General features: G+C 39.2%; 1 protein-coding gene across 3 annotated transcripts in view; it reads right to left on the bottom strand.

Moving 5' to 3' along the window:
- The window catches only part of Crag (DENN domain-containing protein Crag), an 878,555-nt gene that overhangs the window by 276,037 nt on the left and 581,497 nt on the right, over positions 1–21,021 (bottom strand). For all 3 annotated transcript variants that reach the window (XM_090389072.1, XM_090389068.1, XM_090389077.1), the window contains one exon: positions 13,111–13,332. In XM_090389072.1, coding sequence (XP_090245198.1) covers positions 13,111–13,332 — 222 coding nt within the window. The remainder of the gene's footprint in view (positions 1–13,110; positions 13,333–21,021) is intronic.

Below are 21,021 nucleotides of genomic sequence, written 5' to 3' on the forward strand. Positions count from 1 at the left end.
AAGTTCTACCAGGGTTACTTGTCGATGTTCCAGCAAATGTGAGACGTAGCATTTGGTTTCAACATGACGGGGCACCTGCCCATTATGGAAGGTGTGTTCGTGACCATTTGAACAGGCGTTTTGGGCATCGATGGATTGGCCGTGGTGGACCCGTTGCCAGCCCCCACGCTCACCTGATTTATTGACCGTTGATTTCTTTCTGTGGGGGGCCCTCAAATCTATTGTGTATGAATCGCCTGTGGAGACGAATATGGATCTCACAGCGAGACTCATCTGCACTGCTGCTACTGTCACAGAAACTCTAGGTGTGTTCGACCATGTCCGCAAATCCATGCTGCGTCGGTGTCACACATGCATCGCATTTCATGGTGGAACCTTCGAGCATCTGTTGTAACATCATGAAATGCATCCATCTGTACTCCATTGTTAATATTATGTCAAATAAATGTTTGCCACTAATTACTGTCTTGTGTCATTTCTGCTTCTTGTGCCCCTGCTACTACTTTCCTGTGACGTTTCCAGTTATGGGTTCCTATGCGATTCGCATTCCTTTAGATGTTACCTATCTCCCCTAAACGTTTGTACCAATATTTTTGATACACCCTGTAGATTAATAAAATGTAAAATTTTAAAAACAGCTGAAATATCATAGTCAGATAAAATCTGACGGAGTGGTAAAACATGTATCATTAAATCTGTATATGTCAATTAAAATATGTCTAGGAGATAAAATGATGGTGTCGCTAGACTCAGACAAATAAAAGACGCAGACAAAGGGCACTGGCCCACAGCAAATAGGAATGTGTCTTATGCAGAGCTGAGCAAGAACAACTTCCTCTTTACAATTGCTGTGCAGACTACACCTATGTTTCAATTACAGGCTCTATGGCTAGTAATTTATTTGTAATCTGTCTATTCCATAACCTGCCACTCTGAATTGCAGGATATCATTCAGACTGTAGACAGACCAAGATTATTAGTGTGGATTGCTAATTTGGCTGCAGTATCAGCCAAACTATTTTCCCTAATCCAAATCTGGCCAGCAGAAACAGATATCAAATTTATGTTGACATGGAGAATGTATCTCCTGCTGAACTCAAGATACGATTAGATAAGCATTGTACCTCAATGCTAATAAAGACTGCAATAGAATTAGAATACATAACAAACTGTTGGTATTGGCAAGTTCTGACCAATACAAAGCTAACTCAATAGAATGCAGCTCTGCACTGAATATGATGCATTCGGGAAGCATTTCATTCGATATAGTGCGTGGAAAGATAGTAGCAGATCATACGTGATTCTAACTTTCAAACCATCTGTGTAAACTGGAAAGAAAGCAGAATGTTCAGCTGGGTGTGCCGCATATAGCTGAAGGTGGTACACAGATGGAATATCACACTTGACCCACTTTTTATGGGAAAAGTTGCATGCGGCAAAATAATCATGCCAACGTGGAAGGGATTTGCTTTGGAGTTTGGGCAACCTATGATATACAATGTGGCATCCAATTGTGCCCAAATACTATCTTGGGGTAGTATCTGGACACAAATACCAAAAGGACATTTGGTATTTCTGTCCAGATACTTACACAAATTCTCCCATCATGGCTCAAAAATGTAAGTCCACAGAGCATGGTCCAGCAGGGATTTCAGTTTTAAAGCATACTTCAGAGACAACTGTTTCTGTCAATGTTATAAAAGGCTCCCTTACTTCGACCTATAGGCTCTGGAGAGAAAATTTCAAAACACTCCAGTACAAATAGCCCGATGATGATGGGGTGCAGCCATCAAAGAAGACTATTTCTGGCTGATGCATATACCTGGGAATAGCAATCTAGTTTAATCACACAAGTCTAAGATAGATGTGTAGTAAGCTGCATCGCTCTTCCCTACAAGAAGTAGAGGAGAGAGCATGGAGAATATTCAAGCCTCTTGTGAACTTTGTATGGAGTTGATGAATAGTTTGAGAAATGTCAAGTTTTTACCAAACGAGTCCCAAGTATTTTTGTGTTTATCACTGAGATAACATTTTGTCCTAGCTTCAATTCAGATTTAAGATGAAGATTACACTTTTATCAAAAATAAATGCAAATGGTCTTTTGCAGCAAGAACCTGAATCTATTGGGTAGTGCCTAGGACTTGAGGCGATCAATGGCTTGTTGCAGTTGTCTTCCAAAAACTCACATTTTGTATGACTGAGAAATTTGCTATAGTCATCAGCATAGAGGATACTGTTTACAGTTGGAGGAAGTAACTGTGTGATGGAATTTACTTGGATGGCGAAAAGTGCAACACTTAAAACTGATTTTTGTGGTATAGTACATCCTCCTCTTGGCTAAAAAGTTTTACTAAAAATGGGAAGGTACCCTCTAAGACCAAGACTATATAGGTCTTTAAAAATGCCAAATCTCCACAAGTTGTATTATGTTTTTCCAGATCAAAGAATTCAGACACCAGAGGTTTGCTTTTTAGGATATCATCCCGGATGATATCCTAGCTTCAATTCAAGTTCAAGATGAAGATCATGCTTTTAACAAAAATATATGCAAATAGTCTTTTGCAGCAAGATGGATGTTTCCATTCGAGATGATATCCTAAAAGTCAACTGGCCCAGAGTGGACCTGTTCCTCTGGAAGTTGCACTGCATGCTGGAGAAGAAGTATTTAATTCTAAATACCATATAAGATGAGCATTAACCATTATCTCCATGATTTTGCACAATCAGCTAGTCCAGAGTCAATAGTTGTTAGGAAATTTCGGATCCTTTTCTGGCTTAGAATGCGCAAGAACAGTTCCTTTCGGTAGACATCCGGAAACTGCTCTTTAATAAAGAATCTATTATACAGAAAGAGAAAAGTGATCCACATGGTCAGTTCTGTTATAACAAGGCACATGTGTTGGTAAAAATCTCTGCATTATGGTATTTCGCACATTAAAAACAACATGACATATGAGGAAAAAATAGGGATGGTAGAGAGCACTCAAAGAGATTTTCAGTTTGGTAAGTAAAACGCTAAAAATTAAAAAAAGTTAGAAACCCGATAAAATTGCTAACACAGATTTAAACATCTTAAATTTCTAATAAAAAAATAATATTACAGTAAATATAGCACTTTACCTTGACAAGATATGAAATTTGCTTGATTGATATTTCTATTCACTGACATTTACTTTTTTTCTTGGATTGTAAAATTTAAAACAGTAAAAAAGATAAGCAATCAATAACAACAAACACGGGATGCACAAATTGCATAAGTGAAAAGTTTACAAAGCTTAAAAAATAGAATGAAGAGAAGATACTGAAAATTAATTTATTTGTTTTTAATATAATTGAAGATTTCATGGAAGGGGGGAAACACATTTCACCACAATAATGTAAAAACCTACAGAATTCCAGCTATCAGTATTATGGAAAATGCTTGTTTGTTTGTTTGGGGATTTTTTTGGCACATGGGCATCTATGGCCATAGTGCGCCATACATAGGTTAGTATTTATTCTATTTCTTTATGAATCGAGAGTCAGGAAACTGATTGTTGACTAGCTAAAGGGGTTGGTATACATTGATCGCTTTGAGAAAGGTAAAAATCTTTGAGACGTCTGTTTTATTGCCCAAAAGTGAACTAAGCGTTAGTGGGTCTTCAGTTGTGGCTGGAGTGAAGTGACTCTGGCATTCTATTGCAAATTTCGTGCATTCCACAAGGATATGTTTCACTGAAAGCACTATTTTACAGTGATCACACTGGGGGTGAATCTCCCCTCTTAAAAGGTAACCATGAGTAATATTAGTGTGACCTATTCAGAGACGAGCTAGTATTACTTCCTGTTGTCGAATTGCACTGAGACTTGAAGGCCATTGCTCAAGATTTGGCTTGATAACTCGAAGCTTATTTTAAAGTTGGTTTTGCCATGTTGATTGCCACTGGTACATGCATTTTTCCTGTATTATTCGTCTATAATCTTGATGTGGAACTCTCCACTGTACATCAGGTGGTAAGTCGGCCGCTTTTGCGGCATTGTCTGCTAATTCGTTTCTTGGAATTCCCATATGTCCTGGGACCCAACAGAAGTGTATGGTTCTTCCAAGCTCAGATAAGGTATATAAAGAGTTTGTTATTTCTTTTACGACTGGGTGGGTGATGTTCATGGTGTTTTCCAGGGCTTGAAGCACTTAGAAAATCAGAGAAAATTATACTGTTTCCAATATTGGAGGTCTAGATATGCTTCAGTGCAACCTGAATTGCCATTAGTTCGGCAGAAAATATACTGAACTCATATAGCAGTTGGTAGGCCAATGTTATGTTCAGGAAAACTGCGGCGATTCCAACGTGGGTGTCATTCTTTGACCCATCTGTATGAACTACAACAAAGTTTGGAAACTGCTCCACCACTGCAAGGTACAATTGCAAGAAATTTTCTTTATGTAGTGCAAATTTATCCCATTTATGAAGGTATTTATCACATAAAGGTGGAGTAATGCTCCACGGAGCAAGGAGTAGTGGAGGAGTATTTGAGATATTATCAAAACTCAGATTAAGTTCTTCTAGAAGATGTCTTATTCTTATACTTAACGGTCGGTTAGCAGTAAGGCGGTTATGGTATAACCTGCTATGTTGGGGGGTGAAAAGTAATTCCCAATTTGGGTGTTCAAGCATAGATCTAATTTTATATGCATAGCATAATATAAGTTGTTGCCTTCTGATAGAGAGAGGGGGTTCGTGAGCTTCAGCATATAGACTATGTATTGGAGAAGTGCGATATGCTCCTAGAGCAATGCGTATTGCACTATGATGGAGAGGATCAAGCCAGCAAAGGACACTAGGCCTTGCTGAGCTATACACTGGTGCCCCATAATCAAGTTTTGATCTTATTAAAGATCTGTATAGCCGTAATAAGGTAAGGCGATCAGCTCCCCACTTTGTTGCTGAGAGAACCCGGATGATATTTAATTTTTGTTAGCAGGATGTTCTTAGTCTATTAATATGTTCCAGGAATGTAAGTTTATGATCTAAGATGATTCCTAAGAATCGTATGCTGGGTTGAACTGCTATTGGGTGTCCATTCAGTTGTAGTTCCGGGTGTGGGTGCAATTTACGTTATCGGCAAAAATGGATGCACAACATTTTTTGAGAACAAAGCTGAAAACCATTGGTTTGTGCCCATGTACTGATCTTATTTATTGCCCCTTGTAACTGTCTCTCGATCGTATTCATTTTTCGCATGGCAAGAAATACTAAGGTCATCTATGAACATGGCCCATTTCCCTCAACGTGAATTGTTGAGGAGGCTTCCATCCTGCAGTGGGTTGATAATGGCTGCACTTTACTTTACGAACAGTGCCTTATCGATAGTGTTTGGAAGTTGTTCAGCAATGGTGTTTATCGCAATTATAAAGAGTGCAGCACAGAGTACAGAGCCCTGGGGAACTCCTTCTTCTTGAAAAAAATAGTTCGGACAACGAAGTTTTAAATCGAACCTGGAGAGTTCGCTTGTCTAGGAAGTTGCGTATGAAAATCAGAAGATGGCCCCGAAGTGCATGGCGATGTAATTCGTGGAGTATTCCATACTTCCACGTGGAATCATAGGCCTTGCTGATGTCAAAGCAAACCATTACATGGTGTTCTGATCTAAGGAATACATTCCGAATGGAATTCTCTAGTCTTACTAGTATATCTAGTGTTGATCTGTTTTGTCGAATGCCGAATTGTGCAGAATGTAAGAGACTGAAATTTTCCAGGTACATTATAAGTCGACGGTTCACCATCTTTTCCAGAATTTTGCAAAGGCAACTGATCAAGGCAATGGGTCTATAGCTAGTAGGGTGTGTCGGGTCTTTTCCTGGTTTAAGGAAGGCAAGGACTGTAGCGTGGTGCCATTGTTTAGGGAATGTGTCTTCCCGGTAGAGCCTATTGAACAGATCAAGAAGTGACTGCAGTGATTCAGCACTTAGTTCTTGTATCATCGAATAATGGATATTATCTGGTCCTACAGCGCTATGCTGAGATGTTGACAAGGCTCTATGTAGTTCGTGGATAGTGAATGGTAAGTTATATTGTTCTTCTGCTTTTGAAGAAAAGTTTAACTTTTGTTTTTCTGAATTTGCTTTGTATCTTCTGAAGGCTGGTATGTAACTTTCTGTTGCTGATGTTTTGGCAAAAGTTTTCCCTAGTATATTGGCAATTTGGATAGGGTCAGAAATGTTCTGCCCTCTCCATTCCATGATAGGCTGAGGTATTGTTTGATATTTACCACTCATTTTCCTGATTGTTTTCCAAATTTTATGTGTGGAAGTTGCTTGATTGATGGTTGAAGTGAAGCGAATCCAAGCGGCCTTTTTATTACTGAGTCTAGCACACCTCGCTCTTGCTCTAACGCGTTTAAACTGAATGAGATTAGCTGTGGTTGGATGCGCCTAAAAGTATTCCAAGCTTTATTTTGGTCTCTTTTTGCTGCAAGGCATTCGTCACTCCACCAGATTTTTGGGTGTTCAGGTAATTTTGAGGAGGATTTTGGTACAGCTTGTCCTGCTGCATGTAATATAGTATTTGTGACATACTCAACCGCTTCCCTGGTTGGGAATTTTTGTATAATTTCAGGGTCCAGTTTAGCTAATTTTTTATACATCTCCCAGTCTGCTTTATCAATTAGCCACCGAGGAATTCTAGTAAGATGATAAGAGGGCTTATTCAGTAATTCAATTGTAATGGGAAAATGATCACTATGCAGTGGATCATTGTTTGCCGTCCACTTTAGAGTAGGATACAAAGTTGCTGAACAGATAGATAAGTCTATTGCAGTATATGTTCCGGAAGGAAGGTGAACATAAGTAGGTGACCCGTCATTTAGAAGGATAAGGTTGTTATCATCTAAACATTTTTCAATTAGTTTTCCTCTTTGGTCAATATTGTTGTGACCCCATAGTGTGTGATGACCATTTAAGTCTCCCAGAATGAGGAAAGGTGTGGGGAGTTGAGCTATGAGGTTGTTTAGATCATTTTGTTGGATGGAAAAGCTTGGTGGAATATATAAGGAGCAGATTGTAATATGGATGTCAGCAGCTACACGGACCGCTATTGCCTCGAGGGGAGAGTTCAGTAAGACCTGTTTGACAGGAACATATGGGTTTGTTATAACAGCTACACCACCATGTGCAGTATTTTGATCGGTTCTATCTTTTCTAAAGATATTGTAATTAGACAGTTTTGGTGTGTCTTAAGGTTTGAAATACGTCTCTTGGAGGCAGAGACATATTGGTGTGCATTTAGAGGTAAGGTCGTACAGGTCATTAATACTGGCACGGAAACCACAACAATTCCATTGAATTACTGTGTTCATTGTTTATCTCTGGTTAGACTTTCCGAGCATTTTCTTGGTGCTGAGGTTCCGTTTTTCGCTCTTGTTTTTATCTTTCTTTCAAAAGTAGAGCCTTTCTGTTTCCACGTCTTCTTCTACAAAAATGTGTAGGACCGGGTCATCTGGGGGTATTTCCTTAGTATCCATTTCCTGTTGGTGACCAGAAGTTACGATTTGTTTTTCTTTGTGTCCTTCGTCCAGGGAGTGGAGATTTTCGATTGGTATAGAAATTGGCGTATTGACTGCCTGAGTTTGAGTTGCATTGTACAGTGTTTTTATGTAGTTCGAGAAAGACTCTTTTGGGGGTACTGTTAGTTCAGTTTGCGATGAGGTTGATTGGAATTTTTTTGGTGATTTGAGCATACATAGATCTATTTGCAAGGGTTGGTGGTGAGATGTTTCACTTTGCTTCTTGATAGGACACATTATGATTGGTTTTATAAATCTGAATAAGTTTCTCAGTTTTCCAGCGATTGCATGTTCTAGCATAAGCGGGATGATCTTTTTTTTTTGCAGTTTGGGTATATCGGTTGGGGAGCAGTACAGGCTTCGCAGTTGTGTTCAACTGACCCGCACTTTGCACAAGCGGGAGTTCCCCGGCAAGCTGCCTGGGAATGTCCGTACTTCTGACATCGGAAACACCGTAGTGGGTTTGGAATATAAGGTCTGACATTACAAACCAGATATCCAGCCTTAATGGATGCTGGGCGATGTGGTGTATTAAAGGTCAAAATGAGATTGCGTGTTGGAGTCAGAACTCCTTTTCTGGTGGAAATTCTCTTGACCTGTATAACGCCTTCTTCTTTAAGTTCTTCAAGCAAATCCTCTGCGGACACATCTATTAAATCTCAGTCAGAGATCACTCCTTTAGAGATGTTCAGTGATCTATGGGGTGTCACAGTAACTGGTATTCCAGCAAAGAGATTAATATTCAAGAGCCGCTCTGAGTGTTTGCTATTAGAGGTCTCGATCAGAATATCTCCTGACCTAAGTCTTTTTACAGACTTAGGAGCTCCAGCTCTGCTTTCTAATTCCTTTTGTACTCTAAATGGCGAGATTTTGCCAATTGCATTTTCACAAGTTGAGTGCATGATCAGGAAAGCTGGAGAAGGATAGATGTCAGAGTCAGTTTTCTGCCGTTTTGAAGTTCCTGCAATAGAACTATCTTTCTATTTTTGATGTCTGGGGTGCATCTGGTAGCCCAGATAAGTCCGAGCTTGATTTACTCATGATGTGCTCTTTTTGGCCCCGGGAGATTATCTTTTTCTCCCAGGTTACCAGCCCCGCCACGTGGAGGCAAGAGCGGTGCCACCTAGTGACCCAAGCAAAGAGAAGGTTAGTATTAACGAAAAATAAAAAAGGGGGTTAAAGAAAGGTACTTACCTTTCTGGGTTATATAATTTGAAAGATCTGTTTAATTATAATGCTCAAGAGTTAACGGACTTGTGAAACTCAGGAGAAACGTATTTACAGTAATCACTATGAAAAGGCGCTGTGGTCACTAATATCGCTTGGCACTCGGGGCCAATGCAGTAAGATCCGAGTTTACTATCCATTTATAATTACATTGCACTAACAGAAAAGCCCAATAATCTGGGAACTAAAAATTGTTTTATTGTTTTCTGGTAGTGACCTACAGGAATGTGCTCCTCTGCTCACGTATCACACCTCACAAAATTTCTGTTCAAACAGAAAAATGTGAGCTCCTGAAAATATGAGTCTGTACACAATATTATGTGTTACCTCATGAATATAGCAAATGACAACAGTGTCTCTCTGACCAATATAACTACAGTAAATGGGAAATATAGCTCACACACACATTTGACATTTTTTAAGCATTATAAACTTGTATGTATTGCTGCGCAGGTCACTATGTTCAACTTGGTGCCGGGTTTTCCATTCACCTGGTGTTACTCGCAGACGAAATTGCACATGAGCCAATGCAAACCTCGCACAAATTCACGAAAATGCACATTATAGCAGAACTGACTGTATTTCTGAAAAGAGTGCTCTAATCATTTCATAATGAATATCATCTGGTCCAACAGCAGTTGTCTTAGAAATAATTAAAGCTTTTTTTAGCACCTGTATATAGTGTAGAGATAAAGGCCTTTTGATGTGAAATTAAGTACCTATTTTTCATTCTTCTGTATCTGACCAGGAACTCTGGGGAATAAGATTTTGCAGTTATGTTAGAAAAGGTTTCTGCAAGAGCACTAGCTATTGCACTTGGTTCTGCAATAGTGCATCCATTATATTCCAGGATAGATGAAGGGTGATATGTATATTTTCCCTTCATTTTCTGGATTTTATCCTATCATAACTTATTGCTGGTTGAATGATGACCAAATAGAAATGATGATGTCTGGGTAGAAAAGATAAATTTAATCTATAATTCCTATTGATTCAGACAACAAATGAAGCATGCTCTGGCTCATTTAAAAGGCTTTTAGATTAGCTATGGTATGGTATGGTATACTGGAAGCTATTTTTTTTTTTTTTTTTTTTGAGCCTTTTTTGTTGCCACACATTCTGCATTCTACCATGATTTGGGAGAAGATGGAAGCTGTGTTGTTGTTTTCAGAATAGTAGTTGCAGCTGCATGAACTATATTTTCTGTGATGTATGTTATGTCACTGAACCATTAATAGGTACCTGACTGACTTAATGAAGTTAAACTCTGCCAGATGTCGAAAAGCATTCCAGTCAGCCTGACCAAGCAGTAACCTGAATGGAAACACTGTCTCTCACTAACAAGGGTGGTTATTATAGGGAAGTGATCAATTCCATAAGTATTCTCTTCCAGCTTCCAAGTAAGCGAAGGAGAGCAGATAGTATGATCAATGGCAATAATTGTACAGGTGGGTATTTCACATTTAGAAAGAAGAGGCCATTATCCGTGAGCATATGCTCTATGATGTGTCCCCTTCCAATAATATACGCACTGCCCCAACAGTATATTATGTCTACAACAATCCCTGAGAAGTAAGACAGGAGAAATCAACTGCAAAATAAGATTATCAAGGTCTGTTTGTCTGAGGAACATCAGTCCCAGGTGGCAAATAAGTGGGCCAGATTGTTGTTAAAAACCTTAAAACTTTCCATAAAGTGGAGTGCTACTATTAAGTTGGTGATAAAGGATATAGTTTGAAATGGAGACTGGTTGCCCACAAGGAGAGCAATTCATCCATAGGAAAGTCCATTCTTAGTTATGTCTTTACGTATTATTGTAATATTATGCAAGAAAGGGTTTTCATTTTTTTTTCAGGCATGTTTACTGTTAGTAAAAGCAAATTGGTTCATGCTTTTGCAGGAGGACCTTGATGATGTCAGTATTTTGCCGGAATCCATGACAATTCCACTGTAAGAATTTAGCCATCATTTGGGCTTGGTCAATCTGTCAGTCAGCACCCAAACTGCTGAGGGCTCATTTTTCTCAGCGCTGGATTTATCTCTTTTAGGAATGTATGGGTGCTGTCCTTTATTCATTTCTTCCTCTGCAAAAAGTAACAAGACTGAGTCATCTATCACCTCCCTCTCCTCTACATCCATTTGTTCTTGTGGTTGAGATGGGGTGATTGACTACTTTTCTTTTTTACTCACATTTACAAACTCAGTAAATGGCAGGCAAGAGGAGTAAATGATTCTGATAGTAGTATGGTCATCACTCTGCTGGAATACTTCTCAGAAACTTTCTATGCAGTATAAGGGCTTGCTGCTTTTTGTTGATTGGATACATATTCTGGCTTCTTGATAGGAAATGTTCAGCACTGTTTTTGTTTTCTGAACTCCTCTCTCTTTCTTACGCTGCTGGCCTGCTTGAGAGTATGCAGAGTGCTCTTCTTGACAATTTGCACAAATGGCTTTGTAGCTGGACTTTCTGTGCCCTTGTAGTCTTTGGCACCACATTAAGAACAGGCAGGATTACCACGACAGGCTGTTTGCAAGTGGCTTTATTTTTAGCACTTAAAACATATCAGTGTATTTGAAACATATATCCTTACTGGGAAGTTTCAGTAGCCTGACTTCGATGGAAATTGGAGGCTGTGCAGAAATAAATGCAAGGATGAGAATTCAAGCAGGAATGACATTCCTGTCTTTTTTCTCAGATATATCTGAGATTTGTGCAAAATATTTGCCAGAATATCTCTTTCTACTGGAGATAAATCTCGACTATTTCCTCTCAGTATTGGAGAGGATGCTGGTGGAAATCTACCAGCCAATTTTGGTTTTAATTTGTTCCCGATTATTCTGCTATTCGGATTCTTTATTATATTAGAGGCAAACTGGATGCAAAAATCTTTTTTAGGCTTTTTCTCTTACACACCATGCCTTTGCTTTAAGTTTTTTAAAATTTATAAGGGTTCTCAGTTATTGGATGATTATGAATAGGATAACGCCTGGTTTTTCTCTTTTTTGGCAAAATCGGCACGCATCATTCCACCACTGATCAGCATGTTTAAAAGGACCAGTATGGATTTTGGGTATGGTAATGGTTACAGCAGTCAGAATCTGCGTGTCACAATGTGCTGTGTGGCATCATCAGTAGATGGTATTTGATTGCCAAACGAGGTATTGGAAGCAAGTAAGCTTTGGAAAATTTCCATTTTAAGTGGGTATCTGCCTGAGGAATACTAGCTATTTGAATTTCAAAATTACTGGGTAATATTCACTGCTTACCTAATTGTGATTACCCAATTAGCTAAGCAGTAAATTGTGGTACTGCATATGTGATTCACATATGCAGTACCTGAACTAGCAGGTATTGCATATGTGAATGGGACACCAAGTTCACTTAAAGCATCATACCCACATTTCCAGTAAGTCATATCCCTGTCCCAGGACCAAAGTAAAGGAGATTTACTGGAATGCTGCTGACTGTAGCAGTAAGGACCTACCACTGATTGATCCATTGGGCTAGTCCTGGAACTCCCATCTTGTTGAGGCATGGGCCAAAGTGGCATATTAAGACTGGGGGTCCCCCCCTCACCCACCAGAATCCCCTTACTGAGTTTTCACGGGTTGTGGTGCAAAGCTGCATGCCATATACTAATAATGTAACCATGGAACCGAAGTATGGGTGTCGGATTCCAGTTATGCTAATCTATATAAGGCCAGCAGCATCACTGGGAGGTCCCCTCAACCATGTACAGGCACCCATGTAGAGGAGGGGTTCTCTGAAGAAGTGGTACAAAAAGTAATAATTATCAATATTTTTCATTTTTTGATTTACATTCTCCATCATCTTCTCTACTATAGTAAAGAAGGAGAAGTGGTCAAATTAGTCAAAAAGGTGGATTTTCCATCACCAATCCAGATAGTAGGTAGGTAAGTATACAATATTTATGAATTTGCAACTGGATATGCAAACTGTTCACAGCATTTTCCTGTGGTAGCATTTACTGGAACTAATTTTTGGTTTTCATACACCTTCCAAAGAACACACTTTCCAAATATGGCTGCACTCCCCACCACTAGATTGTGTTCTACACAACTCTAAATAAGCATACAGTAAATCCTTGATATTACAGACTTTGATTTAACTGATTTTGGATTTTGGGGGGGGGGGATGACTGGCACTAAAGAACCATTGTATGATCACAGTAAATTATCTGCAACTATGCATCAATAAATAACTGTTTAAATTTTCAATTATGTGATACACGAATGACTGAATTTATATTCAGGTTCCTATAATCATTTTTTTTAATATTATATTTATCCAAAAATATTCAGAAAGTGCAATAAACTTACCGATATGTGGTAAATTACTGCTATTAATCTCTTTTCGAACCCAGTTTGAATCTCGTACAGCATGATCCAGTCCTGCAGTATCAAAACTACTGTCATCACTTCGGCAATTACTAGCGAGATAGTCAATGCTAACACGTCGGCCATCAGTTGCGGTACGATCATCATCATCATAGAGTAGCAGCTTTTCCATTTCAAATGGCTTTGGAAGTGAATTATACATTCCTAAAATAGCAACAATGTAAAAAATTAAATGATACTGTGAAATATAATATTATTTGTCAATCGATCTTTAAACTAGTTTTTGAAGAAAATACATCAAATTAAACCATAAATATTAAATAACCAAATATTTTGAAGGAATGTTCCTCCTGTGGTAAAAAATACAAAAAAAAAAAAAAAAAAAACAGCTATTGGGAAGGTTAGTTCAACTCCGTCTTGGTATATAGAACGCTGTAAAATGGCAAAAAAATAAGTGTACTGTTATGTTTGTGCAGTGTGTTCCTTAGCTCCTAGGAAAGTGGTTTCCAGTACCAACCCATGCTAGACTATAGTGAAATAATGTAAAACTGTCCTACAGCACTGGTGTGCCCATATCACCAGTGCTGTAGTACAGTTTTACATTATTTCACTATATTCTAGAACAGGGGAACTTTCACTATTACTGCTTGCAGGTATTGAATACCTACAAGCAGTAATAGACTTGCTACTTACTGCAAATATCATAGTGTGTGTGTGTGTGTGTGTGTGTGTGTGTGCTGATGTCAACTGCCGATCAGCCTTATGGCATAGCCATATGGAAGACAGAGCAGGCACACACAACGGTCAGATATTTTCCGACTATATAGCTACCTCACCTTTTCAAGAGATAAACCAACCAAATAACCTCCCAACTTTTAGCAGTACCATTGATGTTATTCTTGCCACCAATGAGCTAACTTATAAAATCACAGACTGGTGTATCCAGCCAGAATGGACCACATCAGATCATACAGCCATCACCTTCAAACTAAACAGGCAATTACAAATAACCCAACAGTCCTTGTTGGATACCAAAAGGTATAACCTCAAAAAAGGCAAACTGGCAGATTTTTGCAGAACATACAGCAGCAGCAGCTGAGCTGCAAAAACAGAAAAATTAGTGTTCTAGATCAGACAACTATAACTCGAACAAGCAAGCACTGACTATGACAAACATTTTAACAAAAACAGCAAACCTGGCTATCCCATGGAAAAAGCCGAGGAAGCAGGCATTCCCCTGGTGGTGCCCCGAATTGACTGCACTCAGGAGAAGCGTGTGCCAGGCGAGGAGAAATTTTCAAAGAGCCAGAACATCTTGGCCACAAATGAGGTGGATGCAATGAGAGATTCTTACAGAGCTCTCAGGAATCAGTATACAGCCCTCATAAGAGACAAGAAAAAGGAATGCTGGAGGCACTTGGTGGAAACCACTGGAAACAAAAACCTTTGGGAAGTTGTTGTTTTGTTTGTTATTTGGTTCTTAGGAGCATTAGCAACTAAGGCCATATTGCTCGGGGGAGATGCAGTGGTCATTCCATGACCTTTCCACATCCTCCGGTATTTGGAGGATGCCATGTCTACAGAATAGTGACCAACAAGCTGGAGATGTCAGAAACTACTGTCAAAACAGATGGAACCCCAACCCTGTGTTGAGCGGACTCTGTAAATAACATCCTAGACAGTATTATTCAGAACAAAACTGGGGATCATTCCGCCACCCAGCTGGACTTAGCATTAGCATTAGTAGAGGCATATGATGCAAGAAAGCAAGCTTATGCAGCATCAGCCAAAAAAAAAAAAAAAAACCCCACTTCCACATCACCCCTCCATTCATTCGAAATACCTGTCCAGCTGAGCCTTAAATTTATTTAAGCTATCAACTTCCACGACAAGGGATGGAAGTCTGTTCCAACAACCAACTACCCGCTGGCTAAAGGCAAATTTCCGCACATCTATCCTACACCTGTCTTTCCTCAATTTGAATTTATGCCCTCTCAGGTGATTATTCGGAGCTAGAGGAGGAATCCAATCAGCACTGAGCATGCTCAAACCATTCAAGGCTTTATACACCTCTATCAGATCACCTAGCTGGTGCGTAGTCTCCAGACACTATAATTTGCAAAACTTAAGCCTTTCTTCGTAAGAGTACCCCTTTGTTCCATTCACTAATCTTGTTCTCTGTACTCATTTCAACAGCTCTACATCCTTCTTGAAATGAGGCCTCCAGACCTGTATACAGTACTCAAGGTGTGGCCTGACCATTGCCTTATACAAGGGAATAATCACCTCCTTATCCCTGCTAGAAAAATTCCTGCATATCAGTGACAAGACACCATGAGCTACTCTTGCAGCCTGTCTGCACTGTCAGAGAATTTCATATCTGCCTGCACAATTACCCCCAGGTCCTTTTCATTCTCTACCACTGTCAGTGTAGTACCACACAGTTGATACATTGCTCTGGAGTTGCTGTTTCCCATATGTAGTACTTTACATTTGTCAATGTTAAGCTTCATTTGTCACCTCTCAGCCCATCTGCTCAACCTTTCCAGATCCTGTTGCAGTAGCATAGCATCATTAGTGTCCTTGACAACCCTGCCAACCTTTGTATCATCTGCAAACTTGGACATTAAACTTGATATACCATCATCAATATCATTTATAAATACAGAAAATAATAATGGACCCAACACTGAACCCCCTGAGGGACTCCACTAATAACATTAGTCCATGATGAGCAGTGTCCATTGATTACCACTCTGTCTTCTCCACCTCAACCACCCCTTTATCCATAGCAGCAATTTTCCTCCAATGCCACACTGCTCCAATTTGTGCAGCAGTCTTCCATGTGCAACAGTATCAAAAGCCTGTCTAAGATCCAAGTATATAATATCAAAGTTATTCGCTGCATCCAGTTCTTTTGTGGCTGCATCATAGTATCCAATCAAATTGGTCGGGCAAGACTTCCCCTTAACAAAACCATGCTCTGTCCGAGCTATAACTGAAGTCTTGTCTAGATGATCCTGCAGTGCTTCTTTAACCAGTGCGTCCATTAATTTTCCTGGAACAGAAGTTAAACTCACAGGTCTATAATTACTTGTGTCGGCCTTTGATCCTCCTTTGTGAATTGGTTTGCTTATTTCCTTTGCTGCCTCCTTTAATATAACTGGATAGATCCCATCCACCCCAGGTGCCTTTCTTGTCTTTATCTTCAACAATTTCTCCTCCACTTTACTCTCAGTTATTACAAGATTCTCTAGCTTACTGCCATAGTTGAATACGCCTCTGGCATTCCCCTCGCTGAATAACTCCTCATGTGTGAATGTCGATGCAAAATATTCATTTAGTTTGTTAGGTACCTGAGCAGGATCATCAACAGTTGACCCATCGATATCAAGTGGACCAATCTGATTCATCCCCTTCCTTCTAGAGTTTACAAGTAAAGAACTCTTTGCTGTTTTTCTTTGCATTCCTTGCCAAAGATTTCTCGTAATCTGCCTTTGCGTGCCTAACTTCCTTTGTAACTTGGTTACAGATCAACTTGTATCTATCATAGGCTTCTGTGTCATGTGTTAATTTATATGTATCCCATGCATTTTTCTTCTCTGTCATATGTCTCATTAGTTTATCTGACATCCATTTAGGCCTAAACCTTGAACAATATTTCTTAGTTGGTATGTAAAGCCTAGTAGCTTGCAAGATAAGTTCTTTGAATGCTTCCCATTTTGAATTTGCTGTTGGTAACATCTTCAGTTGGTTCCGCTGTATAGAATTTAAATACTGTCTCTTAAAGACCATCGTAGTTGCCTTTACGAAAGCAATAACCCTTCCATTTACCCTTGTTGGTAGTTACCTCTTTGAGTAAGTCCCACTTCTGCACACTGTGATCACTGCCACCTAGTGGTTCCTTTATCTGCAGATTCATAATGCATGAAGAATCACTAATGATAATCAAATCAAGAGTATTACTTCCTCTAGTTGCCTCCCGAACATGCTGATGTAGAAAACAATCATCCAATAAATCCATAAAAGCATTGCTAGTGTGTGAGTGACCAACCCACAAATTCCAGTTAATATCTGGGAAATTAAAATCACCCATTATAAGACTGTCTGATGTACTGGCCCACTATTTCTCTGCACAGTTTCTTATTATACTCATCAGAGTCATTAGGCCTATAGCACACTCCTACTCTATTTTGATCTCCCAATGCTTATGTCACACCAAACTGACTCGACACTGCACTCTCCAGCGATGTCGACTGGCTTCACTTCCTTGGATTTTATGTGTTTCTTAACTAACAGCATAACCCCTCCTCCCTTCCTATCCTGTCTATCCTTTCTGTAGACATTGTACTCCCCAAATTCCAATTCTGCATTCCTTATATCTGTGTGACACCACGTCTCTGATATCCCAACAATATCTGCCTTTGATGTTTTGAGCAATACCTCAAATTCATCAAATTTATTTACTAAACTCCTAGCATTGGTGTACACGCAAGTATACATGCACCTGCTCTTCCTCTTAGCCACCCTAACACAACCCATGTGTTCACTTGAGAAAGAATGACCACAAAAGAGAAAGATGTTCAAATATACACCTTTTAAAGATTTTTTTTTTGATTAACCCAAGGAGAGTTAATCAAAACAAGCTAAAGAAAATTTCAATCTGAAATTTTCTTTAGCTTATTTTTATTTGTAACAAAGATCAATATTCACTTCTTCAGAATTATTAATAAACCACTATTAATAAATCTGATGTAGTATTTTTAAAAAATAACTATTTAATGGGACAAATCAAAGAATCCATAAGTTCAATTTTAACTTATACCTTGATACTTCAGTACCTCATAATATTCTTCCATGATGGCTATCATGGAAGAAATAACTTAATAAAAAGTTTCAATGGCTATTATCAAAAGCTTCTAGCAGTGAGTAAAAAAGATGTGCACACAATATAAAGGGTGCACCACATGTCAGGTTACCAAAAGATTAATTACTGAAAATATTTCAAGTAATTCATTTTAATGTCATAAATAATAACAAGTAAATATAATAATGATATTAATAAAGTAACATGGAATAAATTGGCTTCAAGATTTAAATTTTAAAAGTTACTTCTTAGTAAACCAACATATAGTGGCCCACCAAGGAATATAAAAGAAAACATTGAATACGACAATGCCAAAATTGAACCTCTGTTTACTATACAAGACTTGCACTATCTAAAACCAAAAACAATAAATGCCCAGGTTTTGACCTCTTAGAGGTTGAGATTATCAAAAACTTAGCAGAAATAGCACCAGGCAAATTAATAGCACTATATACAAATTAATAACTGTATAACGTATATTCCCAAAAATATGGAAAACAAGCTGTATTAAAATTAATTTTAAAAAACACTGAGAAACTCCCCACTGATTCCAAATCATATAGACCAGGAGTGGTCTATTTAATTTGTGATGCGATCTACTTTTTTCCTTCAAAATGTGCCGTGATCTACCATCTCAAAAATTACATTGCACAGCCTCGAGGGATGACTGTATATTTAAAATTCAGTGTGATCGACCAAAATTAAATCCACAATCGACTCGTTGGCCACCCCTAATATAGACCAATAGCTATACTCCCTGTACTATAGAAAATATAAGAAAGACTATTATAAAGCAGATTAACTCAATACTACAAAGAAGCAGGTTTACATTCAATTTCAGTATGGTTTCACGCAGGGCAACTCTACAGAGGATGCAATGCACCACCTACTGACAACAGTTAAAACTCAGAGGAGAAATATATGCTGGCAATCCCTATTGACTTTGCTGGGGCATTTGACTCACTCTGGTGGCGTAGTGTCCTTAGGAGACCCCACCAGGCAAATGCCCCACAAAATTTATATAAGGTAATAAACAGGTACCTTACAGACAGAAGTGTTCCAATGCCCACAAGGTTTTACACACCTTGTGAATAAAGGAATTTTACAGGAATTAGTTGCCCTGTGAATAAAGGCTGCCCGCAGGGTTCTATCCTTGGCCCTTTCTTCTGAAACATTGTTCTGGATGAAATTTTGGCCTTGGATCTGGGCCATGTGGAAAGCCTGGCCTTTGCAGATGACATGATTTTCCTTGTAAAAGGTGACACACGAGTGGTTATACAGTGGAGTTCAAATGTCACCCTCTTGCAGCTACAGGAGTGGGCACAAATGCATATACTCAAAATATCACCTGAAAAAACCAAACAAATACTTTTAAAAGGCAATTTGGTCCACAAATTAAAATTAACACAACTACTATAAAAATAGTTACAGAACTAAAATATCTTGGAGTGGTCTTTGATTCTAAATTAACTTTTTACCACATTTGATCTATGTGGCGAAGAAAGTGAGAAATTATGTAGGTATGATTGCTAGGATCAGTCGAGCAGACTGGGGACTCAAAAGAAACACCCCGGCAATCACATACCGTGCAATGTTCCTACCTGTTATCACCTATGGAGCCGGTGCGTGGTTCACCCGCTCGGACATAGTAAGAAATAGGAATAAATTAGAATCAATACAAAGGACAATCTATTCACTATTACCAGAGCATGTCGCACAGTGAGCACACCTGTGCTACAGTTGCTGGCCGGAGCTCTTCCACTTTACCTGGAAGTAGCCAAAAGAGGCTTTTATTATAGACTTAAAAAGAGCATGCCCACAGAATTTCTGGGGATAGCAATTGATACAGCCAGCACCTTCAATGCTGAAACAAAAAGAATAGCTACAAAGCTCCATGGGCTATGGCAAACAAAATAGGAGCAGGAAACCAGAGGTCAAGTTAACAAATGGTTTCTGCCAAGGGTAGCAATGGTCAGCTCAAAGCCGCCTAAGTAGTATGCCCCTGGACTTTTTACAACATTCATATTGACAGGTCATGGCTCCCTAAAGGCAAAACTAACCTCCTTAAGGCTGACTGATGACCCAAATTGCACCTGTGGCAAGGGTGAAGACTGGGCACACATTCAATATGAATGTATAATTTATGACATCCCCAGAACACAGCTAGTGGCACCTCCGTAGCCAGGTGGGAAGGAGCAACAGTGTGTAGCACACACTTCTTGATTAGACCGGGGTTCGAGCCCGTCACCACCAAATACAGAGGATGCGGAAAGGTCAGGGAATGACCATCGCATATCCCAGAGCAATATGGCCTTAGTTGCTAATGCTCTTAAAAACCAACAACAACAACAACAGAACACAGCTAATAGCACAGATTGGCCCCCTTCCAAGTGGAGAAGAACATCTATTCATTATAGAATGAGGAAAATTATTAATCCTTTACAACAGTCACACAGAAAATATTTGAAATGCGCAGAACTATCCAAACAATGAGAAATCAGCCCTCTGGAAATTAAATAATAATCAATAGTTAAAATTGCCCAAGTCTCCCACCATGCCCAGAAAATGACCTAATAACTGTCAGGACAGTAGTATTCTGCACCCTGAAATGACAAAACCGAATTGACCTGGGTATCCCCCCCCTAGGATTACCCTGCCATGTGCAGGAACCTGGGGCCTAACACCAAAGAAGTAACCATGTAGGGGAGCGAGATATACAGGCAGCCAGGGAAGTGATTAGCTGAAAAATATCAGTAAGCTGGTAGCAAGGGGATGCAAGTAGAATGAAAGACAGAATTAATAGGCTGGTCACTGAGTGAAAAAGTGAATTAGGAATTATGGTAAAAGGGAATAAATGTCAGTTTAGGTGAAAGAAAAACAGGCCCAGGACGAGGGAAAGGGAGTGAATGAGTGTTATGGTGAATGGGAATAAGTGGAAGAGCAACTGCAATTGGCTGAAAGAATACAAAGCTAATAATAACTTACACTACTTTATATTTACTAACAACACTATGACTGCAATCTCC

This window comes from Mastigoproctus giganteus, chromosome 2 (genome assembly GCF_048544385.1).
Source record: "Mastigoproctus giganteus isolate SK-2022 chromosome 2, ASM4854438v1, whole genome shotgun sequence".
Classification (NCBI taxonomy): Eukaryota; Metazoa; Arthropoda; class Arachnida; order Uropygi; family Thelyphonidae; genus Mastigoproctus; species Mastigoproctus giganteus.